Raw genomic sequence first — 26,577 nt, forward strand, 5'->3', positions numbered from 1 at the left:
TCCTTCCTTAGCTCCGTCCCCACCAGAATATCAGCTACAGTATTTCCTGTCTCCAGACTCCCGTCCCAGCACCCGTATCTCCTCTCTTCCACGTCCCACACTGAGCGCACAGCTTAGCAGAAGCCGAGAGCAGCTGCCTCACAGAAAGACGCGTTGATCAACACAATCTTCTTGATGGCGAGGAAGCAGCCTCTGTCTCCAGCTGAGTTCAGAGGCCTGCTGTTGTTGTTGCTGTTGTATTCTCATTACTTACGCTTATATTTGAAGAGCTGTATTTTCTGAGGGGAAGAAAAAAGGAGAGCATGCAGTCCAGGAGGCATAGAGAAGGGATGATGATCAGTAATTGCAGTGAGTAATTAATGGTGAAATATATATATCGTTGTGTTTTGGTCACATTCAAAACTTACACGGATTGCTTCATTTACCAACTTCAGCTAAAGACTACACAGGGCTTTGTTCTCATTTAACTATGGGCTATGCATGCCCCGTTTTTGTATACCTTTAGCTATTGTTCTTTGGTACGAATCATTTGGTATAATAAAAGCAACGTAAGCCTGCAGTGCAGATACACAAATATTAGTGACTTTATGGAAATAAGCTGCATACTTGTAGCAGCTTAATCATTATGCTTTAAAAGACCACACCCAATCCAACAAAGGATTTTGAAAATTATGTATGCAAAGAGAAAAATAATTTTAATGACATGTTTTAGGTAACTGAAGGTTATAGAAAGAGGAAATGGTCTTACTTGAACTCGCAGTTTCAGCCTAGGTAGATGCTTGTATGAACATTGTACCAGTTCACAGTGAGTTTGGTTATAGGTTAGGAGACAATGGTGGTATAACTGAAGTGTTAAAACGCCCAATCTGAATATGAACAGCTATGTAATTCTACCTTAGCTGCCTTTTTACTATTAATTTTGAATGTGATAAAGACGTAGGATTAGTTCTGCAGGTCCTTACACATGCAGAATGAATGAATTCAAATTAAGGATTTTTTTTTTCCTTAAGTAGGATTTGTTTGTTTTTGTCAGAGCCCTTTCAAAGTACAAGGAGAGGTCACAGCTGTTCTTTTCATTCACATGTAATCTGGTAAAACAAACAACATATGTATCGGGCATAAGAGTTTAGCACTCAGAACACAGGGATTTGTATATGAATTTGAAAACTGTAAATAACAAATTATGGTTAACCTTTATCCTACCGCCCATCAACCTGATTTGTTAGTAAAGATTTGTGTTGGAATTGAGGTTTTCATGTGCTACATTGTTCAGAAAAATAACACTCTCTCCAAGTGCAAGATAACAAGGTCCACGTTTACATTCTCAGCTTTAATTCTAATTGTCGTGTCTTCTAGATTTACATAATTAGTACATTTACATAATCACTTAAGACCTTCATCTGCACTCCAATAAAAGTAGACCTGACCTGAAACCTTGCTGAAAAATCACACTTACTCACATTTTGTACTGCAAGCGTACAGGACTGACCACAGATGTGGGCGCACAGCCTTTTCTTGAGAGCTTCATGGCACCTGGGTACCTGAGTGAGCTTGGTGGTTCAGCGCACTAGCACAGAAATGCTCACAAGCATTCTGCTGGCAGTCCTTGCTGCCATAATATATCTGGAGCAGATAGGGCCTGGGCAGAGGAGGTGCAGAATATGGTGTGCTTACATCTGGTCCGAAGGACTTTTCGTTCCATTACAGTGTAAACATAGTTGTGATGTTATTTACCCTGTGAGAAAGAACATCCAAATACTGAGGATTAAAAAACAAACCAAAAACATGTCACTGAGTTTCTTGCAAGTCAAGTGGTAAGATTAGCTGAATACTTTGTAAATACTAATCAATTTGTCTTTCTCTCTTTTTTTTTTCCATGATGGAGACAGCTACAGAAACCCATCAGTTTGCACACTGTCACAAGGAGATTTGCTTTTGCAGTAGACGTTGAACTTCCCTTTGACTTTCTCAAAGCACAGAACCTTTACCTCTCATTTCACTCTAAAAATACTGACAATTCAGGGGAAATACACTTGCTAGACTGAAACAAGAAAAAGCAGACAAATACTTCAGTGCAGAATAGGTAGTTGCAATTCTGTTAGATGATAGTAGTGAAGATGAATTTCCTGTAGGAAATGAGTAACTTGTGGGATATGGGTTATATCTTGTCAGCATATAAGTCGTGACAGAAAGTTATCATCTGGTAGTTTTTGGATGGCCTCTTTACAGTTAGGTCAGACCTTAAAGCCAGTTTCCAGTGGACAAATACTTGCAACAGAAAAGCCATCATGATTGTTAGCTATCTTATATGGCTTCGTGTCAATACGGTGCGAATGTGGCATTGCTGTCTGTTCCAGGAAGAAATTAAATTATGATACCTGCATGAAGTCTTGTGTGTGTGTGTGTTGTGCATAGTCTACAAAGTAGCTGGGTAAAAGATTTCAGCAGACACTCCTATTCGAAATACAGACAGGAAATCAAGAATATTTGGAGGCATCTTCTCAAAACAGAGTTGTCCTGAATTGACATCTTCAGGTCAACAAGAAGTTGATTTCTGCATTTCAGGCATAGGTGTTTCCTTTTATACTTACCTGCCAATCCTTCTAATTAGCAGATTACTTGGCAAAATCAGTAGGACTCAGCAAAATTATCTTTTTAATCTACACTTGCCAAAAGAGTTCTGGTTTCCAGACATCCTGAATAGGATAGTCCTTAAGGACTTCTCTGCATTCGGAGCCACAGAACAAAGGAACAGTTTGATATCTGGACTTAAAGTCGTTTCCTCTCCTATCCTGAATGCTGGATGGCTGTTAAGTATAGGAAGTCCTGCTTTTCACTTGGTCTTGATCAGTGGTAAGAAGGCCTATGAGGCAAATTTAATTGGTGAAGGAAATGAGATTTTCCTCCTAGAGCTATGAAATATCTCGAATACATTTAAGGAATTGCTGCGTGACATTTTAAGCTATCTTCTGGCTTTAGAGCAGTAGCCAATCCTGAAAGGCTGAAAGGAGTTCGAAGTCTGTACTTAGTGGCTTCTCCCACCTCGCTGATTCTTGAAGGATCCAAGCAAGGTAAATACGACAGTTCTCCTACCTCAGACTGAAACCTGTGCCTGGACCCATCAGCCCCCTCCTTGGCAACAGCTTCATGCTCTCAATGACTTCTGTCAGCTAAAATGACCTCCTGGAGGCTGTCAACAGTGAGAGGAGCAAAGGAGGAGCTGATCCCTCTCTTGTAAGTGGTTACAGAGCACGTAATGACATCCTCTGATTTCTGCCAACAGTGGTTACAGAGCTCCATCTGTACTAGAAAATCCGTCTTTCCATATTCTTCCCTCAGACCACACGTTCCAGGTGGCAGCGTCATCTCTCCACACTTGGGGTGTAACCACTACCCTGTTAACTACGAAATGTGAAGTATTTTAAGACATTCATTTGACATTTCCTACCTGGTTGTATTCCCCACTGCAGGTCTGTTTTAAGATTATGGCAGGTCACAGTCCAGGTAAAGCATCGGATCTTGATCTGTCAGCAGCGTCTGCGTTGGGAATTTCACCAAGGAAATTATTTATCTTAGGCATCTACAGAGCAAGTACTTGAAGCTCTGTCTTCCCAATTTGATGGATGTCACGTAGAGTATATAACAACTTTTGGAGGGAAGAAACGTAAGTGATGTTCCAACCACAACCACAAGACTGCCATGGAAGAAACTGATGACTGCTGTGGATGACACTGTGATGGAAATACGGCGATGTATTGCATGCAGGTAGCTGCCAGGAGGAGGATCTTAGAGAATGTTACCTATCAGTAATTGGTTAGTGCTGGGTGTGTGCATATCCCATCCAGCCTCCCATTTTCTTTTTGTTACAGTCCTGCACACCTGGAAATTCTCATACACATAGGGTGCACTGCGTGTGCTATTGCCCAAATTAAAATCTCAAGGAGCCTGAAGGCTTATATGTGCTATACCACATAAATAAATGTTCATCTCTGGCAGATACGCATTTACACCTCTCCTAGAACTCTCGTTGCTGTATCATAAGTAACTTTTCATTCATTCTGAGGCATAAAAGGCTTTTCTACAGGTTCCTTGTGCAATTAAACTAACAGTATCTGATAGCATAAGGATATTCAATCTTACAAATAAATAGCTTGTTTTAAAGCTATGCCTGCACAGCAAGTGCAGATATTTAAGAATCCAAGTAAAATTTTCAATGCATTGCCAGGCAAACAGTTTTAAGATGGAGGTAAACCCTCATCCCTAAAAGCAAAAATATGGACCAATCTACACAGAAATAAAAATTGGCAAGAAAAGTTCACATTTGCTCTCGAAGAATTCTGTACATTTCCAGATTACAGCCAAGCAAAACCCAGGTACACATCTGTCTCCAATCTGCATGCTTGCAGGATGTATCTTCTGCCAATTCATCCCTTAAATAATTTCTGGGTAATCATATTGTTGTCATATACAGTTGCTCGAACTTATTCAGTGTCTCGTAAATAATAACAGTAAACAAAACCGGGGAGTAGATATCGCACAGGGTGATGGGAAAATAAGGACTAAGGAGGCTAAAAAAAAAAGTAAGAAAGACTGGGAAAATAGAGCAGAGCAGAAGGAGAGCAAAAGAATAAGCTCTGAGGAAAGTCAGTGCCAATAAATGTAATACCATACTCTCAAGAAAAAGAGAATAAAGCACAGATGGAAACGGGAGGATATGTTCATCCAAATCCATTATAGGAAAGCAAGCTGATTGTTTCTGTTATGTTCTTTACGGTGTTTTAACGCTACTTCTGTATAAAATCATGCATTGTCATTGGTGAGGGAAAGGTATACCTGGAATTCAGATGGTCCCTTAAAAGGAAGCATGCGCTGTACAAATAGTGAAGCACAGAGACAGGAAATAAATGATGGTGGCCATTCCTAGAGAACTCACAGGCCTTCTGAAAGCTAGGGATCGAATTCAGACTTCATTCTCCAGTTTAGTTAAATAAGCTACAACTGTTAGCAGCAGGTTTGTTTTCTTGTAAGTCAAACTCCAGTCTTACCTCTGCCCTTTTCTTTCAGTGAAGGACCAGCACGTACATATGAACGCAGAATTATTTTATTTTCTGTAATGATCAAACCCAAATGTTACTTTACCTTTGCCAGCTTTGTGTAGGGTGATGTGCCATCTTGCACATTTATTTTCCTGGAGTGATTCCCAGAAGTATGCTATGCTTTTTCTTGCTCATGTCTCACTAGCTTTATTTATGAGTTGTGTACATCAGGTTTTCAGTCCGTGGGGACAGGCCTACACAGGAAATCTGTAGACCATATTTAATACATACAAGTATGAGAGTAGTAAAAAGCGTGATGATACTCCAAATGATCTGATTCAAAATTTCAGCTAGATCATGGCTAGGTTGGTGTCCGTGTTTTTAAACCACAAGCACCTCTATCTGCTTTGTCACATAGGAGGAAAAGATGTGGTAAAGATTAGTAAGTCTAAAAGAAATTTTACTTAGCACTCACTGATGCTCTTCAGCTGCTAAATATTTAGAAATTAAAGTCTCACAATACACCTTTGTAATAGTTATGTAGTGCTAGAGGACTGAAAAATGAAATACCATAGCCTGATTCTCTATTTGGAATACCTAGCCTCAGTAAGCCTCACGTTTTCAAAAGCCTCTATTAATTCTTGTGGAATTTGATGAATTCATTTTTCTAAAACTGGACACATGGAGCTCAGGGGAAACAAATTTAACATAAAAAAAAACATCCTGGCTTTTTTCATTTCTAGCCGCTTAGTAGAATTAAGAGTAAATGATTCTTACCTGAAATGTTTTAAGTGAAGTGGGGGAAAAAAGTCTTTCGTGTTCAACATCCGTATATAATCTGAAACACCAAACATACAAGTAGAATTGAAGAGAATGCTTTGGGGAGGTATGTTCAGTTCCAAATATCAAAACGTGATTAAGGACAATGAGCCAACATTTCCAGGAGACTTCCCTGTCAAGTGGAAACAAAGAGCAAATTTTCACTTGAATCACAGAATTACAATTAAGTCATCTCCGATGACTGCACCTAATAGCAGTATCATAATTTTGAAGTTATTGATTCTTACTGATTGCATAGAAAATACAGTTTTAAAGATAACTTTTTTTCTCACTTAATAGGTGCATGAATTGGCTGGAAAATAAATCAAGATAAGGCCCTCTTTCTCCCATGCCATCACAGCTGGAGACAAGCATTTTGCTGATGAAAGCTGATTGGTATCATATTATCCCCTTGATTACACCTGTGCAATCCCATTAATTGAGAAATAGCGTGACCTGGGGAAACGTAATGGCTGGTAACGTTGTATAGGAAAGCTGATCTACAAAGCTTGATGTACATGTTAAGCTGCAGGTGTATTTATAGGTTGGCTGCCTGAAAAAAAAACACAACACACATCCCCCAGAACGTGTGTGAGGTGCCGTAACCACCGGACCGTTCCTCAGAACAGAACTGATGGATAAAGCCCTCCTTCACTGAAAGGGTTGTTAGGCATTGGGATGGGCTGCCCAGGGAAGTGGTTGTGTCACCATCCCTGGGGGTCTTTAAGAGACGTTTAGATGTAGAGCTCAGTGACATGGTTTAGTGGAGGACTTGTTAGTGTTAGGTCAGAGGTTGGACTCGGTGATCTTGGAGGTCTCTTCCAACCTAGACGATTCTGTGATTCTGTGATTCACTCCGCAGTGCGACTGCAGAGCAGGAGGGAGAGGCAAGGGCTGTAGTGTGGTAACGGAGGTAGCGCTGCCCGCTTGGTTCCACCACGTGTCAAGGGAGATGTCGCACCTGCTGGTGATGCTCAGGACAGACGGGCGCTGAGGTGGCACGCTGCTTACCGCCCTTCACCCTCTTGTTTCTCCTGCCACCTGAGCTCCCGAAGCAATTCCCTTTAAGATGGTTCTCCCCGTGACCCTAAGGAACAGATTGCTCAGGGGATTACATGGAGTGAGGTGGCCTGAGGACAGCGCTACTGAGGCTGGCTTTGCAGCTGCTGCCAAGTCAGCTACTGCTTGCTGGGTCTGGGGCAAAGCTGGTCTCAGCAAGGAGCTAAAAGGAAAGGTGTCATCCGTGTCCCCGTCACATATTTTCTGATTTCAGGGTCCCAAGTAAAACCAGTTACCTCACTTAAAGCCCACCATTCACATATCTCTCCCCGTGCTCATTCAGTACCGTACGCAGCTGAAATGGTCGCCCCCTCCATCCTGACACCTGAACATAGTAGTGTTGCCCATGGTAATGGGAGCACGCGGGTGTTGCTGGTCAGGGAGCAGAGGCTGCTGGGGTCTTCCCATCACCTTGGTCCCAGGACCTGAAGGAGACTTCCTCAAAGGCACCCCGTCCGTCGTACACTTGCTGCAGCAACCAGCTGAGCCAGGGATACAGCACTGGCCTTCGAGAAGCAGCGCCACAATTTCTGCCAGCTGATGGGGCTGGAAAAAGCACATCCATCCCATGGAACAACAAACTGGGGAGAGGTCAGAGCTGTCAGGTGCTGTTGTCTTACCCTGGTCATCGGTCCTGGAGGGGTTGGCCAAATCTGCAAGAGATGCTCCCGAGCGGGGCTTGCTCTTTGACCTCTGCCACTGTTGCCAGTGAAATGAGGTTTACCCTGCGGCAATTCAGGCTGACTTAGATTTTTAGTTTTAAAATAAATCAAACTAGTTTGTGTTACTCATGAGTTTATGGTCAGTTCTTGTTTGGTTGGTTGGTTTTGTTGGTTTTTTTTTTGGGGGGGGGTATATGGTTTTCTTTAATAAGAAAAAAATCACTCAGAGGCATGACAAGGCGTGCTTTGCGAATGGTTACACTTAGCTGTAATCTGCCTGGTGGAGTGCTCGGCAAACTGCAGGAAGAAAAATGCGCTAGTTTGAACTGGATTTAGGAGCGAGGATATTTCGATTTGGGGCAGCCGAAGGAAAATTGTACAACACTGTTGTGCTGTCCTGAGCAGGAGAAGAAGCCAATGAATTGCGTGCTTTTTCCATCTTTGTAATCAGTTTGTTATGCACAGAGCAATGCCGTGGGATTAAGCATTTTGTCTGCTGGGTTTCCCCTGGCAGCATGTGAAGAAGTTCATTATAAGTGCTTATCACATGATCCACTTAATCAAACCACTGGAACTTGGAGAATAAGTCATTCTAACAAGACCCGTCAGAGCTGCCTTATAAACCACTTACTGATATACTCTTCCTGGGTTAGCGTACAATGAGTTTCCTTGTACCTCAGGGTACGACGCAGGAAGTTCATTATCCCCAGTCTGAATTCAGACATGAAGAAAGGAAGCAGGGCTTACAAAGAGGCGACAGATAATTTGCGCAGGACTCTGGTTAGCCTCTCAAATCCCTCGCGTAGCGGGACTGCGAGCTCTTCGTAAGAACAGCCTTCTGGTTTTCCGTGCTACGCACGGGGCAGCTATCTCCATGGCTGCTTTGAGTGTTGTGAAATACAGATGACACAGGAGAAAATACTTTCCGTTGTTTGATTAGATGCTTAAATGGAAGCACGTGGGAAAAAAAAATCAGAAGCGAAACCATGCTTTTAGCAGGGCAATAGTACATATTCTGCGTAACAGTAGCAGAGCTGACATCCGGCTGATGCAAAACGCCCTGAGAGCCTGCTAAATCCCAGCGTGTGCTAGGGTTTGGAGTACTTAGACGTGTGTGACAAGCTAGGAGCACACACACGTGCCGTCTGCAGCTCGTGTTTGTGTGCTCCGCGCCTGGTGAGGTAAGATGCCCTTCCCCGTGATGTACCTAGGGATTGTTCTGGATGCCGGGAACCGGCAGGTGGAGGCTCCTCGAAGGCACTGGTTTTGCTGAGCCCTGCCACAAGCGGTGTGACACTAGACTTTCTGGCACTCCCTGGGTTTTGTCACCGATGTTATTTCACGGCCAGTGTCTCACGAGGGCATGCAGAAGCTTGCCTTTCGGCTGCCTGCTGAAGGACAGTCTGGGTGCCACCACGTACGTTGGCTCGGACCAGCCTTAGTGTAGAAATGCCCGGAACATTTTCCCAAGCAGCACCCTGTCTACGGGCAGTAGTGCTGCTCAGCTGCACCTCTTCTTTCACCTCCCAAGCTCACGTGAAAGCGGCGTAGTGTCACACCAGATTGAAGGTTGCTTTGCATGGGGACGCACAGGCTGAGCCTGACGTGGGTCTCCAGATGAATTTTTTGTGCTGGAAATTGCCATTGGAACGAGAAGCATCAAGTAGGTTGAGGCGACATGCTCTGTAAGGCATGAAAAACAGGGAGGTGTGCAGGGCTGAGCAGCACGGGCAACAGAAACAAAAAAGCAAGCTGGTTTGATGGGGATTATGCTTTATTTCCTACAGTAGCTCCAGTGAAGCAGGTCAAAAGGTTCATGCCATCGTCCAGGTACCGCTTTGAGAAAACAGTGAAGCCTGTCTCTCCAGTGCCAAAGTCCAGCCAGCCCAGAGCTTTAAAATTCGTCCTGCTGATTGCTGCTGGGCCCAGACCAGAGTGAGCACGGGGCCTGGACTGTGTCCGCCAACAGACGTGAGGTTTGGGATGCACGGATTTCATTCCTACTGGCAGAGTTATGCGGTGATGCTGTGTCGCTGCTCTCCTTGTACTTTAACCCTGGCTGTCTTGTCTCGGTAAAACCATGGGTCTCTTGGCCACAGATGTACTGGTGCACCAAGCTGGCATTGCTAGGGCTGCGTACCAGCAGGGATGGTGCTGCTTCAGTGGGTTGGTTTCCAACTGATAAGTTAAAGGAGGACACACGAGCCTGAAGGAAAATACCATTTTGCTGTCTTTTTCTTCTTCATTTTAAAAATAGGTAAAATAATTTACCATTGACTCTTTCAACATAAAACACGTAACAAAAAAGATGAATCTATACTAGCTGGTTAGTTTGGCTACTTCCTTCAATTTGATTACGTTATAATTGATTTCTTCCTTCTCACCTTTTTATCACGCTCCCCATCTGTCTTCCCAGTTTCTGTTGTGCCTATTCAAAGACCCCATCTCGTCTCTTCTGGGACCGTCTCACTCCTGGGTTTCTGCTATTTCAGCTCCGACACCAGACGGTGCTTCGGGAAAAAAGCATCTCAGTTCTAAGAGTGGGAGGAAAATGGACCCATAAAAATACAAATTATTTGTATGTGCATAGTACTTGTCAGTAAGCCTCAAATAACTTCACCTAAGTGGCCCGTTTGCTCTCATCTCCACTCCTCAGGTAAGGCACCTGGAGCAGAGCGAGTTGATGGCGTTCTGCTGTCTGCAGCAATTCGGTAGTGAAATGGAGATAAATGTTCTTCTTCTAAATGATTTCTCAGTGCCTTATCCATTGCCCTGTACATGGGGAAATACACTTTTGAGCATCTGAAATCATTATAGGCAGGGATATCTTTAGTCGTCTTTAAAGAGAAATGGTCGGTTGTCCTCTGAGCGCTGTTAATTTGGCATCGAAGAACGATTGGTTTTGGTGTAAATACTGAGACTGGCTGTCAGTGTCTGCACGTCCTGGCTGGGGGGCAGCTCTGGGAGGAAGGCTGCGGTGGGTGCTGCGTGCTTGTGGCTGCGTGCACTCCTGTACGTGAGCGAGGTGCACGCAGCATCCACTGAGAGTTTAAGCGATGCTACCAGCCCCTAACCCGAGTGGTTTTGGTCAGCACCAAGCCAGGCTGAATTCTCTCTGCCAGCCTGGGGATGAAAGGCCCTTTAAATGCATTAGCTACTCCTGGGCTGTTCAGCTCAATCCCCACTAGTGTTATCTTTTTAGAAGTCTTTCTCACTAAATTGCTTCCTTTGAAGACCGCAGGCTCTTTAACAGCGTACTGCAGCACCCGCTGCTTGCTGAAAATCCCGAGGCCGGCACGCTGGAGCACTGCGATGCCAAACACGCCCGTCACAAAGCGCCGCATTTAGGGGGCTTTCACTGGAGGTAGCTGACGAAAAATAGAACGGACACGTTGTAAGAACCGTCAGCCCAAGGAACAGAAGATAGCTTTGAAGGAAGCCTCAAAGTCAGTATTTCCAGAATAGAGTACTTTAGGAAAAAAAAAAGGAAAATCCAGAGAATGAAATACGGCCAGAATGAGCTCACTGCAGGTGGCGTTGGTCATGAGTTTTTTTAAATCACTTTTAATTATGAACTATTTCAGTCATTATTTTTTGTCCGGTGTCTACCGTTACGATATCTTTTCCTACAGCCCCAGAAAAAAAAAAAAAGCACTCTTTTGTGTGCTCTGGGGCTTCCCCACCGCATTTTTTCTACCTTAGGAGGCTGGCACGATCCAGCAGAGAGGACTTCGTCTGCCTAACCTGCAAATCAGGGGGCTGGAAAGTCGCCCGCTCCCTAGCAGGATTTGGGCCTCCCCTCTCCCCTTCCCCAGCAGCCCGCCCTGCTCGGGTGTGCGGGGTGCGCCCGTGTTTTGCCTGGGATCCCCGGGCCCACCCGTTAATCCCCGGGGACCCCTGCCAGGGGCCGGGGAGAGGGGACAGCACCACAGGCCGGGTGCCGTGGCCGGGCTCTCCTGGAGCAGCACGGTGATAAAGGCAGGCCGGGAGGAGGCTGCAGAAAGCCGTGGCCTGCCCGGCAGGGGCGGTTTCCCCAAACACGAGTTATTTATGTGGTGGTTATTAAACCCGCAGGTGTGGGCAGCGGAGAGGGATGGGGGAGATGTTTGCTCTGTGAGATAACACGCACCTGCTCTGCGTGCCGAGCCGGAGGGACTCTCCCGGGCCTGTGTTCCTGCCTTACCCCGGTCGGCCTCTCGCACTGCAAGGCCCCATAGCTCCCTGCCTTTAAGACCAGATATTTTCCAAAGCCTTAGCGTTCCTACGAGCCACCAGCCCAGAACTGTGCCGCTCTTAGGGCAGCATTTCATGCCCTGCACGCGGGGTTTTGTGGGATTACCTTTGTACCAGAACCGCCATGCGGTCCCCTCGCCGCGGAGGCCGATGTGGCTTAGCTGCGGGATGACAACCTTACAGCTGTGTTCCTGTCACACAGGTGACTCGCACCGAGGATCTTCGCGTGTAATGCCATCCGATTTCTCTGCAAACCTGCAAGGCAGGCTGCTTCTCAGCGGTCTCTGTCTCTTGATGCCGCACTCATCCCACCGTTAGGTAGGCAGCCCTCTTTCTTTGCTCCTTACTTCCCACGTGAGGACGATGTATTTCCCCTCCCGTCCCCCTGCAGCCGTACAGGCACTGAGAGAAACCCCCAGCACTTCTGCAGCGCTTCAGGGCGTGCCTTTTGCACGCTCGGTACCTGCAGCTCCCGCTGGGCAGCGGTGCCAGCCTGCGGGAGGGATACTTGCATACTTTGAGCTACTTCCCCACTATTTACACGTAAAGTTAATAACTGACTTAAGAGATCATCTACAAACACATTTTTAGGGCTGCTCTTGTGATTTTTTTTTTCTCTCTGAGCCACAAGGCTTTTGTTTTCTCTGATTTCCTTCCTGTACTTTCCTGTAACCTTCATCTATTTTAACATTAACAGCCTGGTTTGGAAACAGCCTGTGTATTTTCAGCCTCTTCTCCCTTACCTGCTGATTATTTCTGTTTCACTGTCCTCGATCCCTACTTTTGTTGTTTGCAAAAAAAACCTGTTTTCTCCTCCCTCTTCACAGCTCCCACCATCTGTCTCGCTACAAATACAAAGCTTTAGGGGAAATGATTCATGAGGCTGCTAGCTCATTACTCACACTCTCCCCATCATGGTTTCTGTCCTTGTAGGATGCTCTAACTAATGTAAAGATCAATGGATCCTGGGAATTGTTATTCAATTAAAAAAAAAAAAATCCCTGCAGTTAAATAGATGGGGCTCTTTGTAATTCCTAAACGCCAATGCTTTATTTTTCTCCCTCGCTCTGCAATCATTGTTTTTCAGACAGGGATCGTTGAAACAGAAGAATAGAAATGATCGCTGGACCATTTAATGCAACCTTGTGTATCACATGATGCAGGAATTACTTAATGAAATTCCCTGGCCCAAACCAAGCAAATCTGTGGTAAATCTAGAGCACATATTTTAGGATGACAGCCAAAATGATGAAAGGAATTTACTACCCAGCCTTGCTAATCATTTTGAACGCTCAACTGGTCTCCCTAACACGCGGCTTTGTAAGCAGCGATACTAACGCGGCCTCATTTCCTACGGATTCCTCCTCCAGACTTCCCACCCATGCTGAGCACCCCAAAAATCCCCTCCCAGTCCCCTCCCAGCTCTGCCGGGGCCGGGGGAGGCGATGGGGCACGGAGCTCTCATTCCTTCCTGCCAGCCTCCGGGAAGAGACGGAGGCCCCAGATGGCAGCTGCCCCTCCTGCCACGCAGGTTTGGGGTGCTTCTCTTTCCCCGTTGTTTCCCTGAAGCTTACAGGCACTTAGTGTCTTTGAGATGCCACCTACAAATGTGGTAGAAATTGGCTTTTGGGGTCAGAAGCCATTTGAGATGGGTCGATCAATAGGTGCTCTCTTCAGAAACCAAACTAGAAATGGAAGGTATTCGTGTCACTTTAGCTTCTAACCATTAGATCTTTTTTTTTTTTTTTTTTTTTTTTTTTTTTTTTTTTGTCTTTGCTAGAATAAAATGCAAAGAAGCACAGGGTAGCATCTTTTTGTCTTACACATGCATGCCTTTGGGTTTGTCTCCTGCAGGGATTTCCCTGGCCTGGTTGGTTGTGCCTTCAACATCTTGTACCATGGCCTTGTTGCCAGATGACATCCCGCATTTCCAACCTCAAGCTCCCTCTTGTGCTCCCCCAAATATGAACGTTCCTAAAAAATGCACGTTCTGAATTCTGGGATTGTTTTTGAGTGTTAAAACACTTTAGTTATCTTGAAGTACCTGAAACAGCTGCACAGGGCTGGCAGACATGCCACAGCAATCCAAGAAAGTTGCATTTTCTAGCACGGAGGCTGAGCTCGAAGTTGTACGACACTCCAAGTGACCCCAAATGCCAATGTTTAGGTAACCAAGCCCCTTTCCCTTCCCTCCCCTCTCTTTGTCTTCACTTTGTTGACCTTTTAAGAAGGATTTCGGTCATGATTTTAGACTTGTGACCGTATACTAGAAAATTATTCTCCTAATTAGAAGCTGTTTTTCATTTTATCATATGGAAAATGTCACTCCCCCCCCAAGTAGATGGGAAGAAGTGCCACAGCGTAACAGAACTGTGCCTTGCCTGGAAACTGCCAGCATGGCAGGTGTTAGCCTCTTTCGGTTGCTGAGCTTTCCTCTAGAAACTGGGCAGAAACACAGCAAATACCACATTCACAATTATAAGATTTGACAACACTGGATACACCCTTCTCTTAGTGCTCTCAGGCAGCTGTAACTCTGTATGCAAATGCCTGATAAATGAAAATTTGTCCCAAGTATAGCTGCAAGGTGGTTCTTTAATTGTTTCTTGTCAGCAGCACGAAGCACATCCTCTATCAGCACACCATACAGGCACAACTTTGATGGAAAGCTAATTAAATAATTTGGGCTATGTAACAGGAGTATCAACTTCTGGTTAATTTACTTTTCAGACTGCTAAACACACCTGCTTTTTTGTGAAGCTGTATTTGGGTCACTTTGTAACAAATAATAAAGAGGATCTTGGAAAGAGACTGTACTGAGCAGGCATGAAGTGCTCTGCACCAGAGCAGGTTGTTCTTGTGACTGCTCAGAAGATGACGGCTGCGGAATTTCAAGCCAACGGGGCGCACTGTTATCTCAGTAAAGGTTAAAGCACTGAAATAAAGAAGCCTTACCGAAGTAATGCTTATGTTCTCTGCAAAAACACGCTCAGATTTTAGCAGATGTGATGATGTTGAGCCTTCCCGGTTGCCAACACCCCATGGCTCTCCAACATCTTTGATTATTTTATTATTCCATACTGCCTGCACGTTGTAGGAGTCAGTGTTATTTCTCCTAACAATCCCTGGTTTCCAACTGGCAATCCCTCTTTGACATGCTGTTTTAAACAAGGGGTGAAGAGCAGTCATGAAGCTGAAGGCCCGCTGTAAAAGTACGGCAGCATTCCAGGGCGCTGACTGCACACGTAGCAGCGCACTTCGCTGTCCTGTTGCGGACTGCTGCTGTGATATGCCGAAGGTGTTAGAGGCTGTGCTGTAAGGAAGTGGAGCTCCAGAGACTTCGGATCCAAGAGGCCTCTAATTGAAGACAGTGTCTTGATGCAAGACAGTCTAAGTAAAACTTGGGTTACTCCACCCTTCCCATTCCTTGTTGTTCCCAGCAATAATAAAAACTGCCGCAACGTATAAGGTAGCCTTACAAAAGGCAAATATATTTAATAGTGCATGTACAATGTGACTGTATGTTAATGCTGTACACGGCAGGAATGTCTATGAAGAAACCCTGAGCACAAAGGAGGATGCAATTTTCATTTTACACTTATTGCAACATTATTTCTGGTATTTGTTTGCTATATTGACTAATAAAGGAATATGTTCAAAACAGATGTTACAATAAAGCCGGACATTCTTTCCATTTGCAGCTTATTAAAAAATCTAGGAGAAAAGAGTTCTGCCCCATCAGCTTCAGAAATAGGTGTTTAACATGGTGGGGAACAAGCTGAGCCTGAGTTACCCGAGACAGCTAATTCCTTTAGCAGAAAGAGTGTCTTCTGTCATCAAAAAGAGCCATCTGGAAGAAGGCTGGCTCCCTGCCAAGAACAACTCTTTAAGAACAAAGCTTCTTGTGCACTTTAAGTGATAATGTTCATAACGGCACAACCTGGAGTGTCGGTAAAGGTCCTATTGGAGGAGCAACATACTCCTCCTCTCTCAGCAACCGCAAAAGGATGTTCTTCTTATTCTTTGGCCAGTTGTAAATGTGAGTGTTCTGCAGCCAGGTAGGCACGTGTTCCTGAAAAACAAGAAAAAAAAAAAAAGAAGTGAAATCCCATAAATCCTCCTGAATCTGTACCAGAACCTTGCAGATTTCATTAGACTCTGCCAAGCAAGATTTCATTTTGTCTGTTCTAGACACTTTCCGTAACAACAAGAAATTTTAATTTGGCTTCAAAATTGTATTTGGGTTCCTAAATAAATGAACTTCGAATGATCTCACAGCTTGCCTGTCTCTCTTTCTGTTCTGCCATCATGTTGGCTAATTTCACCACGTTTCAAAGGGATTCTGATCTCAGTGATAGGCGTCTAAAGGCTTGTGAAAATAAACACTGAGGAGACAAGGGAGACATTTAAGCCCCTACCAGGGAAAGGCTGCAACCCATGTTTTCCCCCTTAGTAGCTGCTGAAGGACCCGCACAACGTGTTAAATGCTGGGAGGAGAACCCACAGGGTTCGCTTCTCATCCCAGTGGCCTTCTCCCGCCTTGCACCTGCCTTCACCAAGCATGGTGTCCTCTGGCCACCCAGAGCCGGGGGCTGAGACTGGCGCTGAGCTCAAGGAGAGGCCAAAGCATCTCCAGGCATATGGGGGCAAGCCCCCAGCACTCCCGGCGTCCTGGGGGAGATGCAGCCTGTCACAGGGCTGGCCGATGCCCGTTAACATGACGAAGCTGGGGCCACCAGGGACCTGCATGGTGACAGAGCACCACGGTCCCTCCCAGGCCAAAGAGCCGCTGGCGTACGCCACAGCTCTGGCGCCTCGCCGGGGGGATGCCCTGGCATGGGCAGCGCGTGTCCTGCCTGCCAGCAAACAGCCCATCTGCAGGCCAAACCCTTCCTTCCCGAGCCTCGTGCTTTCCAACTTGGCTGTCACTTCATCGGCCTGAGCGGCTGCAGGAACCGGGCTGCAGCGCTTCCACTGCACGGGGAGCGGTTTGCGTTAATTAACCGCTTGGGTGGGTTTGCAGGATTTACTGCAAGGAGGAGGCGAGCGGCCCGGGCACCTGCAGCCCCCCCGGTGTGACCGGGCTTCTGAACAAGCAGCATGCTGAGGGGCAGAGCCAGCTGAGCCTGGCCTCCCGCTTTCTCTGTGCCCAAGAAGGTGGAGGCTTCAGTGAAGGGTTTTTCCAAAGCAGTGGTTTTAAAATGTTGCTCTTCCAGGTGGACATCCCACTGTCCAACAAAGGGGAAGCAGCAGCCCCCTTAGTAGGGTCATTAACAAGGCTCCTTGCCTCTGCTTGCAAGTCTGTTTTCGCGTAGGAATGGATCTGAATCTTTGTGAACTCTACTCCTTTGACAAAGTGGTTTGAAACCGGCCAAGAGGTTCAAATGTTACTGGGAGAAAGAAAGACACGAATATGTTTGCATGCGTGTGTACACCCTCATTAAATAAAATGTGTTTCTTTAATAAATCTCGTTAAGAGCCACAGAAGGAAATGTGAGAAAATATAGAGGTTTACCAAACGAGCCCTCTATCTGTCTTTGATAAGAAGCTCCATTTTTTGGAGGAAGGAAATGCAGTAGACCTGGTCTGTCTGGACTTCAGCAAAGCATTTGATATAAGCCCACATGGGAAATCATTAGTTAAGCTTGAAAAGATGGAAATTAGTGTGAGAAATGGATAGTAGGTAAGGAACTGACAAGTGGGGATATAAGGACAGAGGCACACTATGCCCAGAGACAGGCTCTGTGCCTTTCTTCCAGAGCTGGTCCTGTGGCCAATTGCATTTAATGTCCCTCCAGAATGAAGTTACCTGCATGCTAATCAACCCTGGCAATGATTTTAACATGACGGAGGTGTGTGGGGGCAAGGGGTAGTGAGAGTTGCTATTTTGATCTAGAAGAACAGTGGAGAAAGCAAGAAGGGGACTTTGTAGTGCTGTGTCCCCTTCCTCACTATGTGACACCAGCTGTCACACCAGGTGGGAGTAATGGGAAGATGGTTACAGCCCTTTTCTTCTTTCTTTCTTTTTCTTTCTTTCTTTCTTTCTTTCTTTCTTTCTTTCTTTCTTTCTTTCTTTCTTCCTTCCTTCCTTCCTTCCTTCCTTCCTTCCTTCCTTCCTTCCTTCCTTCCTTCCTTCCTTCCTTCCTTCCTTCCTTCCTTCCTTCCTTCCTTCCTTCCTTCCTTTCCTTTCTTTCTTTCTTTCTTTCTTTCTTTCTTTCTTTCTTTCTTTCTTTCTTTCTTTCTTTCTTTCTTTCTTTTTCTCTTTCTTTCTTTCTTTCTTTCTTTCTTTCTTTCTTTCTTTCTTTCTTTTCTTTCTTTCTTTCTTTTCTCTTTCTTTCTTTCTTTTCCTTCCTTCCTTCCTTCCTTCCTTCCTTCCTTCCTTCCTTCCTTCCTTCCTTCCTTCCTTCCTTCCTTCCTTCCTTCCTTCCTTCCTCCCTCCCTCCCTTCCTTCCTTCTTTCTTTCAATTCAGATCTGTATCTGTGAGCAGGGAGGAAATTCTGAACCTCACAGAAAGAGCACTTGATAACTTTATGGATCAGAGGAATAGGAATAGGGCAGAGTGCCTTAGTGCAGAGAGCAGGGCCATGTGTTTAGGGCTGTGTGTGGGGGAGCCTGGTTTGAGCTGTCCTGGCCGCCGTGGCACAAACCCTGCTCACGACCTCCCTCCCGCTGCCTCCGCTCTGCCTGTAACCCCCAGCCAGGGAGAGGCAGCGAACATCCTGGGGCAATCACAGCTTAAGGCGCCCGTCATCGGGTGACCAAATCAGGAAGATAAGATTTTTGTTGACTGGCTTGATGCAAGCCTTGAACCAGCAAGACCCAGATTTCCTTTATGAGTGTACGATGGGAAGCTGGAAAGGCCAGTTCCACCTTAACTCTGCGTCATGTTTTTTCCCCTCATTATTCGATTTCCCGATGAACGTTCTTTGGATCGCATAGATCTGTTCCCCTTGGAGGTCAGCTAGCTTTCACATACCATCAGTGTCTTATGATGTACTTCAGATGAGATTAACTCATCTAGTATCCACGTCCCCAAGTGAAACCTTCCAAACCTTGCTTCCCTGCTCTTTTCCGGTGTCAGGTATAGCAGGACTTACACATATAGAGAAAAGTCCAGTGTAAAAAAGACAAAATGGAAGTATTTTGCCTGCCGACATCATCTCACTGTATATATACACGGCATTTTTCAGCCCTGGAATACGTGCAAGTGTTACAAGTACTGGTACCTAAACTCCTCTACAGCCTGCATTACCACAACTCGTCCAGATCCCTCAGGGCCGGCGGGCTCCTTCCACCCAAGATGTCCCCAGTCACATTATTACTAGCTCGTTAGATGAAGGTAAACGATGTACCAAAGAAACGCGTGAGCAAAGAGAGCGAACCTTAACAGCACCAGAAAATGCTGATCTGCATAATTTAGGTGAGAAAGGCAGCCTTGGAAAAACTGAAGGGTGATGTGGACTGCGGAGTGATTGGCAGGAAGGCTGCCTGGAGACTGATGCTTTGATAAGAGCAGCTGAATAAACCAGCCCTGGAAATTCCTTGTTCACTGTCCGAGAGCTGCTGCTATATGCTGTACGTCTTCTGATACATAAAGTTCAGCCAAATTTAACGTGAGTTTATTGTTCTTGTGTTTGCCTTGAGGCCCAAAGAAGGCTGTAGTGCCTCCTGTGCCAATTGTCTCTGCGGCCCCTAACGTCACGTGCGCCAAATGGCTGCAGGCTGTAGGGTCTGCTCGCATAGCAGCCACTCAAGGAGCCCCCGAAATTAGGAGCAGTCCTGCCCTTTGCCCTCACACCGAGCTGCAAAGACCAACCGAAAACCCTGAACAGTTTGCTGCTTTGGTCCGCTCAATTCCCACCGGTGCCGTCTCTGAGCTTTTCACACTTAATGCAAGTAACAGACCGCGATCATTCAGGAAGGAAGCTGAATGACATGAAATACCAGAGGTAATGCTCATTCCAAAGAATCCCACATATTTTACAAACCCAGGAACATGTTTTCAAAATTACGAGCTTATACTAAGCCAGGGCCTAAATAAAGAACTTCATCACACTAAAATCCACAAGTGTTGTGAGATTTCACAACCGTACAGTCAGTGATAACATCATTGAAATGTTGACTTAGGATCCAAACTCTGGGCACCCAAATAAATTGAAAGAATCTGTCCGTCCTCCTCCAAAATGCAGCTGTACCTAGGGGTAACACAACAGCTACCCAACAGTGCCACGCAGCATTTAACAAGGAAAACTGAACACAAACACAATATACCCATTATAAGTTTGGGTAAGAATGCCATTTCTCAGCTGTAACTGAAGCCATTTAACTTTTCTGATCTTTTAAAAATCCAAGAGATTCTCTCAGCATGAGGAAGAAGGGTAAGGGAATCTGTTGCCTTACGTATTTCTTATTCTCAAATGAATCTTCAATAAGGAGGGCAGATGAAATTGCAAGTCCTAAAAAACCTTACAGTTTGCCTTTGATGGGCCCATCAAAGTTCAAGTGATGGTCTAGTACTTTAATATTTATTATCCTCTTTATTTTTATATTCTCAACCCGCCCTCTTCCAGATCCTCACTTCAAATCGGTCATAAATCTCGCCCATCTCACTCATCAGTGCTACATCTGGACAAAATTATAAAAGGGTTAATATATAAAGTATGCTTGCTGGATAGATCGTCTCTCTCCATTTAAATTCTTTCAATGCTCAAGACAATCTGTGTTTTAGTTATACATTCATCCTCAGAAATACATTTATGTATTTAGATTTATATTGTGGGTGAAATGCTTTTATTTGTATGTACATAAAACTGCAAACTTTTCATGTAAAATTTAGCTTGGAATATTACTAGTGGGATATTAAAAATCAAAAAATGAAGTTTTTGGTTTTTAAGACTTCTTCTGGTGCATTGTGATCAAAATAATATGTCTAATGATCTGAGAAATATATATACATATTTGTATGTTACCTTTTTGGCATTTGGAAAAAGCACAGGGATGAATCTGAAGTTCATACTTCCTTGTTGTATAAATTCGATCTGCATCTAGAATAGAACAAATTGCCAGATTTATTGTGGTGAAGGTTATGTCCATTTTGCTTTGCATGCATCCGAATCCTATGCATAAAAACATTGGTTGCTTACTTAAACTGCTCTTCTGTTAAGTGATTTGATCTATTGCTGCTGGACTCTGGGTATCGTTTTGTTTGGCCACTTAATCTGATTCTTCTTTACTACAGAAAGGATACAGGAAAGGTCCGTCAACATTTCTTAAGCATTTAGTTCTGTGGTATGAAATTATTGTGGTTTTAGCTGCAGTTGCAAGTCCCATGAAATCCCTCTAGAACCAATGAAGCTTGAATCAAGGCCCCTGTTCAGGCTCCAATGGGGTGAAAGATTGCAGCTGGAGGCGAGCTCTGCGTCCAAGCTAGGTCCCAGCCTGTCCCCTGTGTCCCTGTTCCATGTCTGAGCTGGGGCTCAGCTCGTCCCCCGTGTCCCCAGGACACCGACTGAATGAGTCACAGGCTCCCGGGGGTAGAGAGGTGAGCAAAATGCTGCTGAGAGCTCACCCCTGGATGCCAGCTTCTCACAAGTATGACTGCAGCATCAAACGGGGGGACCAGACCAGTTATAGGGTGAGAAAGGAGGCAGACTGTGAACCCAGGGAGAAAGGATGAATTTCACGGCTCTGTGAGCTCTGCTGAACTAAACATCCGTCCTGTGGCAGACTGCAGAGATGGGCCTCTGTGCCCCACACTGTCCCCCTGCCACCCTGTGCCCCCAGGGCCCCCCCTTTGCAGCTCTGGCCTTTGCTTTGCAATTTCATGTTTTAGCCAGCTTTACTGCTGCCCGAGGAAAGACCTTACGGGGAGGAAGGTCAGGCAGCATTAGGTAAGATTGTGCTCAGGGCTGTATGATAGAGCAACGTGGGCTTGAGAAGGTGCAGGAGGAAATATACATAGAACAATAAAGAATATGGAAGAATAAGATGAGCACGTTTAATAGGATTTTTCTTTCTTGAACCTCTTAGCAGATGTTAATGAGCATACGGAGCTGATGAGAGGGAGGATTAATGAATTCCAAAGGGGGGTGTTTAACTATGGGGATTAGTGAAAACAAAGCAAAGAACCTGCCATTTGGAGACAGATTTGTCTTTTGAGAAGAAGAGACAGAGTCTTTGTAAAACAGTAAATGCATGTCCTTGCTTACCATCCTGTGGATGTATTTAGTATGTAAGCCGTGTTCATCCCTGTCCAGCTGGGATTCAGCCCCTTCCACATCCTGTTTGTATTTTGGACTGATTGCTATGATTATCATCACCGTCTTCTGTTAGGGAGAAAAGCACTTTTATGAAATTGGGAAATGCAGTGGGTTTGGTAGAGGCAGATCGGAAATCTGCCAGTTTGTGTTTTAAGTGATCTTTATGTTCTTGGCAAACGAGAGAGGATCTCATTCATTCTGGCAGGAAATACAGGAGAACTCGTACACTCGTCCTCTTTATTTCTCGAGATCGCATTATATAGAAAATCTAAATGTCAAGAGATATATTAGCAGCTTCCAGTTTACAGTTGGAATCCCTGTAATAGAAAGCTACTTTTTTATCAGCGTGGAGTGCGTATGTACATACACAGAAAAGTTATCCTCAAATTCAGGCCTAAATGTTTTCCAACAGCTTATGGAAAAGTGCATCTTTTTAACCATCTATGGCTTTTTATACACAAAGCCACTAAAGGTAGTTTTCCGTGGAAACTACACCTAGGGCTTTTGGCAGCAGAAAGAGGAACTTCTCTTGCTGATCCTTAGCATGAGGCGTGCAGAGAGGTGACTGTGCAGGGAGCTGGGCTGTGTCAGACAGCCTGGGCAGGTTTAGGGGTACCTGGTGGCTCTGTGCCACCTTGCTGCGGTGGGCTGAAAGCAGTGCTCCTCACCCTTCTGGGACAGCCCGGGTCCCACCGTGACCTGTTTAATCCCAGGCTCACTGACCTCAGGTTTCCACAGAGAGGCCGTCCTTCATATCTGGGAAATCCCTCTCCTCTTAGTGGTGGGCCAGTGAAGAGGTTCGCAGATGAAAGCCTCCTACTTTTGTTTATCTAGGGCCTGTCTTTTATCCCCGCCACATCAGGCTGTGTAAGGCTTCCAAGTATGTGGCTCGTAGTCAGCCTGGCACCTAATTAACTCTTTCCTTCTGTGCAATATCAAGGGAATTTGCCCCACCACAGGGTCAAATACGGTAAAGAACCATTATCCCTTGCACTGACTTAACATACTCCAGAATTACTTTTGCTTCTGCCTGATGTGCATGTAAGCATTTACAGATGTTGAGGGTTTGCAGAGACATGCCTGATTGCACACATCCCCCTGCTTGTGTCCAAGCAGTCCTTTCTTGCTCACATGTGTAAAGGTTTAGAAGTCAGAAACTGCCTCCACAGGCAGTAGAGGAAAACAGACGTCTCCAGGGGGGCAGCCAGAGAAGGATCCTTATGTGCAAGGGGGGAATTGCTCTCTGCACATATCAGGCTCTCCTACTGACTGTGCAGGAGTCCCTAGGGAGTTCTGCCCATTTGTATTTTAAGTGTTAATGGTGTTCTTGGCCAAAGCAAATTCACTGTGGCTTCTAGTTTCAATACCTCAATTATACACGGTGAGTCCAAGCCTAATTTGTCCTGATGAAAACCCCAAAATGCATGACTGCATTGCCACAGCAGAGGCCCCAGGCTGGCTGAGCACGCAGTAGCACCAGGCCTGTGTGGTAATGCGCTGGAGCTAAGGTGTCCTGCTGGACCACTTTTAGGAAACCTGTGTAGTGCTGTGCTGGGGAGCTTGAGCTGCTTTGCTCGGGTTGGGGAGAGCCCACCACTTTGTCATCCTGTTCCCAAGCCATGGAGATCTGCCTGGAGTGAGTCAGAGGCCAGATAAAATTATATTCATGCATGGGTAAAACACACTGCTTAAAAATGAGACAGAGGAACAACTTGTCCAATGGCAGCTTCAGGCTGAATCTAACAGCCAGCGCTAGAATTTGTCAGGAATGCCAGGATTAGCACTTCATTTCCTAAAGAGTTTTGAGACCATAAGAAGCGGAAGCAAGTGAGATTTGCCCGTGCTTTCTATCACAGGCCTCTGCTATTCCAGTAGGGGCAGGAAAGGGCATAGTAGGATCGTGCATTCTGATGCTGCTCCTGTTACTATTAGAATAATTCAGCCATTTTCCTCAGGTCACCTCTGCTGTGAACAAGGTTAAATTGCCTTTACATACATCACCTAGGTAGCGTTCCATCCACTTTATGATGTCAATACCTCGCACCGTGTCCTCGAATATATCAATCTGTAAGAGAATGAAAGTCCGTGGTGAGCATCCTTACGCCCTTCTGGCTGCAAGGATATATTCCGAGTGTCAGGTTTTAGCTTTACATCACATTCAATTTTCAGAGCGTGCGCTGGGAAGTCAGGCAGGTCACTGGCACTGGATGCAGCAATCCAGACTTCAGACTGAGCAGAGAGATGGAGGACTTGCCAGCGCTGAATGCAGCCATCACCACTCGCTCCCTGCACACTCAGTGAGCCCCGGAGCTGGCAATCAAGGACTGTGACCAATGGAGTAATTATTAACTTCTCCAAGCTTTTGATAGAAGAATTGTGTTCCACTCTCAAGTCTCTCTTTCTTTTTTCTTTTTAAAAGCAGAGAACACGTTTGTTTCCCTGTTTGGGGGCTATTTTGCTGTATTTATTTTTTCCTTTAGCATGCACCAAGAATTGCCTGTCCAGCAAAAGTGCTATTAATGAGCATTCTACTCTGTACCTCCATGACGCCCTGAGCTTTCTTATGAATTGGTCATAGTACAGAACTGCTGGGGAGAAATATAATTTCAGTCTCTGGAAAAAGTCTTTGATTCATGAAGATAAATAAGCATGGACAGAACCCCCACTGAGTCTCATTCAATTTAACGACAGCCACTTGCTTAAATGCTTTCCTGAACTGAAGCCAGAGTGAAGGTTGAGGGGTCAGATAGCATATGGGCTTGAAATAAGAAAATATGAATCAAGATTTTGACGAATGCTGAATCCTAGACTCTCTATGGACGGGTCCCTTAGAGGGGGTAGTTACGATGAAGCAAGCTCACGAGAAGTTAAATGAAAATCTGGATGGTTTATGGGATTAGACAGTAGGACACAGGCCTTTTCAGGCCAGTGATTTTTGAATTCCTTTCAAAGGTATAACAAAGCAAATGAAACCATGAGATGGACTGTTTCATTAAGCTGTGTGAAATACACTGATTTTAGATCAGTATTTAGCAGGAAGGTATTCACATTTGAAGAACCAACGATGTAATACCTTCTCAGAAAAGAAGTTCGGATGGGATGAATGTGAAAATTGACCTTTTTTAATATTGGTATTACAGACCAAATATGAGACGACGTTAATGGAATAGCTCACAAAAACTCATATTATTGCCCGTCTGGTATCTGGTGTCACTAAATGGAATTTTCCAGGGTCATTATTAAAACACAATTCAAAGTATAAAATTCAGTTAAAATAGGGGCAAATGAAATGGCTAATCATTTAAGTTACAGCTTTTAAAACCGAGGCCATTTCATTCCATTTGTAGCCTCCTTAATCTACAAACTACAGCGATAAACAGCAAAGCATTTAAATGCACCATGTATGCCCTCTGCTTTTTTTTTTTAAAACGTGTCTCTTTTCTTCCCTGGTTGAAAGTAATTTTCTCCGGAAGGAATACTTACAGCAGTTTGAAATCCATTTACAAGCAGGAAGTTCACAAATTTCATGACCTCCACCGCTGTGTCCACGGAATAGGTTATAAAGACCTTGCCTAAAAGAGTCCATATGAACATGCAAAGCATTTAAAATACACTGTGCGAGGGCCTCCATTTCTGCTGTGCTGCGGGTTCTGCCCACATATGTGCCTCTAAATTGTTTACAAAACAAATTTACAAATCAAGCTTCTTTTTTCCCCATCCCTTTGGCATATGTGAGGTTGGGCCCTCACCCAGAGCTCGTGCCACCTAGCCCCAGGTGCAGCCAGCCTCCCCAAAACCTCACTGACCCAGCTGAGAGCTGGAGGAGCCCACACAGGTGCTGCACAGCCTCCCCTTACAGCAGCAACAAGCTCCTGTGCAGGGCAGGATGGAAGGCCTAGGACAGCAATGTCTTCAGCTGCTCTCACCGACGTCGAAGGAGTTTTCTTACACATTAAAGAACCATGTGGTCAAGGTAAACCAGCTGCATGGGTATCAAAAATGACACAACATTATCCAGTAATTCCTTTATCTAGGACACACTGATAAAGTAGGGCTTATACAAGAGTGGTTTCCAGGGTCATAACTCAGTCTTTCAAACCAGAAAGTTGTCATGTGGGGCTTTGAAAGGTCATGTGAAAAAATGGAGACTAAAGGAAAAACTGAAACCTCAGGAGAGATGTGGAGGGATCTTAGCAATGGCATATCTCACTGGCCGGCCAGTGTGGCATTAAGAAGGAAGCCAGCTTTTCTGAGACTTGACTTTCCCAGAAAAGCCGAAGAGTGAAAGTGTCTCAGGGGCTGGTGGCAAGGAAAGAAGCTCAGCGGGTGCTCATGATGCCCTCGGCCCTCACCGTGAGCTTCTGACCCAAAGTCGTCTCTACTCACCAGGTCAGGGAGAAACTGAGGTCGAGACTTCACATTTTTGTCTGGTTTGGGACAGGCAGAAACACTTTATCCCTAAGGCTTTGTTTGTTATTAGTCTTTTACTGTAAGCCTCAGTGCCTCCT

At 45.1% G+C, this 26,577-nt stretch overlaps 1 protein-coding gene and 1 long non-coding RNA gene across 10 annotated transcripts in view; one reads left to right on the forward strand and one right to left on the reverse strand.

Annotated features, from left to right (window-relative positions):
* LOC310897355 overlaps nucleotides 1-16,084 on the forward strand; it is a 32,428-nt gene extending 16,344 nt beyond the window's left edge. For 2 of the 7 annotated variants that reach the window (XR_014582243.1, XR_014582247.1), the window contains exon 4: nucleotides 57-16,084. This is a non-coding gene — a long non-coding RNA (uncharacterized lncRNA). Of the gene's footprint in view, nucleotides 1-11 lie in introns of all 7 variants that reach the window. The other 5 variants (XR_014582244.1, XR_014582245.1, XR_014582249.1 and 2 more) reach the window with 5 other exon arrangements.
* Nucleotides 15,275-26,577, reverse strand: part of TRAF3IP2 (TRAF3 interacting protein 2) — a 28,051-nt gene continuing 16,748 nt past the window's right edge. For 2 of the 3 annotated variants that reach the window (XM_083830885.1, XM_083830886.1), the window contains 5 exons: nucleotides 25,553-25,641; nucleotides 24,066-24,134; nucleotides 22,019-22,135; nucleotides 20,780-20,854; nucleotides 15,275-15,881 (listed from right to left, as the gene is read on the reverse strand). In XM_083830885.1, coding sequence (XP_083687011.1) covers nucleotides 15,735-15,881; nucleotides 20,780-20,854; nucleotides 22,019-22,135; nucleotides 24,066-24,134; nucleotides 25,553-25,641 — 497 coding nt within the window. In that variant the 3' untranslated portion in view covers nucleotides 15,275-15,734. Of the gene's footprint in view, nucleotides 15,882-20,779; nucleotides 20,855-20,953; nucleotides 21,043-22,018; nucleotides 22,136-24,065; nucleotides 24,135-25,552; nucleotides 25,642-26,577 lie in introns of all 3 variants that reach the window. The other variant, XR_014582242.1, reaches the window with a different exon arrangement.

This window comes from Anser anser (assembly GCF_964211835.1).
Source record: "Anser anser genome assembly, chromosome: 3".
Lineage (NCBI taxonomy): Eukaryota > Metazoa > Chordata > Aves > Anseriformes > Anatidae > Anser > Anser anser.